Source organism: Plasmodium gaboni, chromosome 3 (assembly GCF_001602025.1).
Source record: "Plasmodium gaboni strain SY75 chromosome 3, whole genome shotgun sequence".
Lineage (NCBI taxonomy): Eukaryota > Apicomplexa > Aconoidasida > Haemosporida > Plasmodiidae > Plasmodium > Plasmodium gaboni.
In genome coordinates this window covers 155,529-156,134 of record NC_031483.1, presented here as the reverse complement: position 1 = coordinate 156,134, position 606 = coordinate 155,529, and the positions used below count along the sequence as shown (strand labels likewise).

General features: G+C 21.9%; 1 protein-coding gene across 1 annotated transcript in view; it reads right to left on the bottom strand.

Annotated features, from left to right (window-relative positions):
- PGSY75_0305200 (hypothetical protein) overlaps positions 1-523 on the bottom strand; it is a gene marked incomplete at both ends in the record, with an annotated part of 2,301 nt that extends 1,778 nt beyond the window's left edge. Inside the window, one exon of the mRNA XM_018783910.1 lies at positions 1-523. This exon is cut by the window's left edge and continues 1,778 nt beyond it. Coding sequence (XP_018643493.1) covers positions 1-523 — 523 coding nt within the window.
- Between the last annotated feature and the right edge of the window lie 83 nt (positions 524-606).

Here is a 606-nt window from a genome sequence, read left to right as displayed (position 1 = left end):
TATCATTAAGAACATTTTCATAACTTACATCCATTGAAGTTACTACGTTTTCATTTTCTAAATCATTTGTTTCATTTTTTTCATCCATACAATGTTTACTATCAGAATTATAATAAAAATATTGTTTTTCAAAATTATTATCTAACTGTTCATAATTATTATTGGGGGACCCTTCCTCCTGATGTTCCTCTTCATTTGTATGTAAATTATAATCACAACAATATTTATATTTATTCTGATCATTATCAATATGTATTTCATCATGTAGTATATTTTTTTTTTCTTCCTTTTCAACGTGTCCATTTGTATATGTGAATGAAAAACTGTCATTTAAGTCGATCAACAAATGATTATTTTTCATATTCACATTATCATTTTCATCATATATATTTTCCATGTTTGTTTTTTTATCAAATGAATTTCCATCAATATATTCATTACAATCTACAAGTATATCGTCGTTTTTGTTGCTCATCATAAAACTTTTTGTTTCATTCATTTCATTGTTATCAAAAGAATTCATTCTTCGCAATAATAAAATGATGCATAAATATACAATATATATTTTATTATTTATTTTTTTTTAAATATACAAAAAAAAAAAAA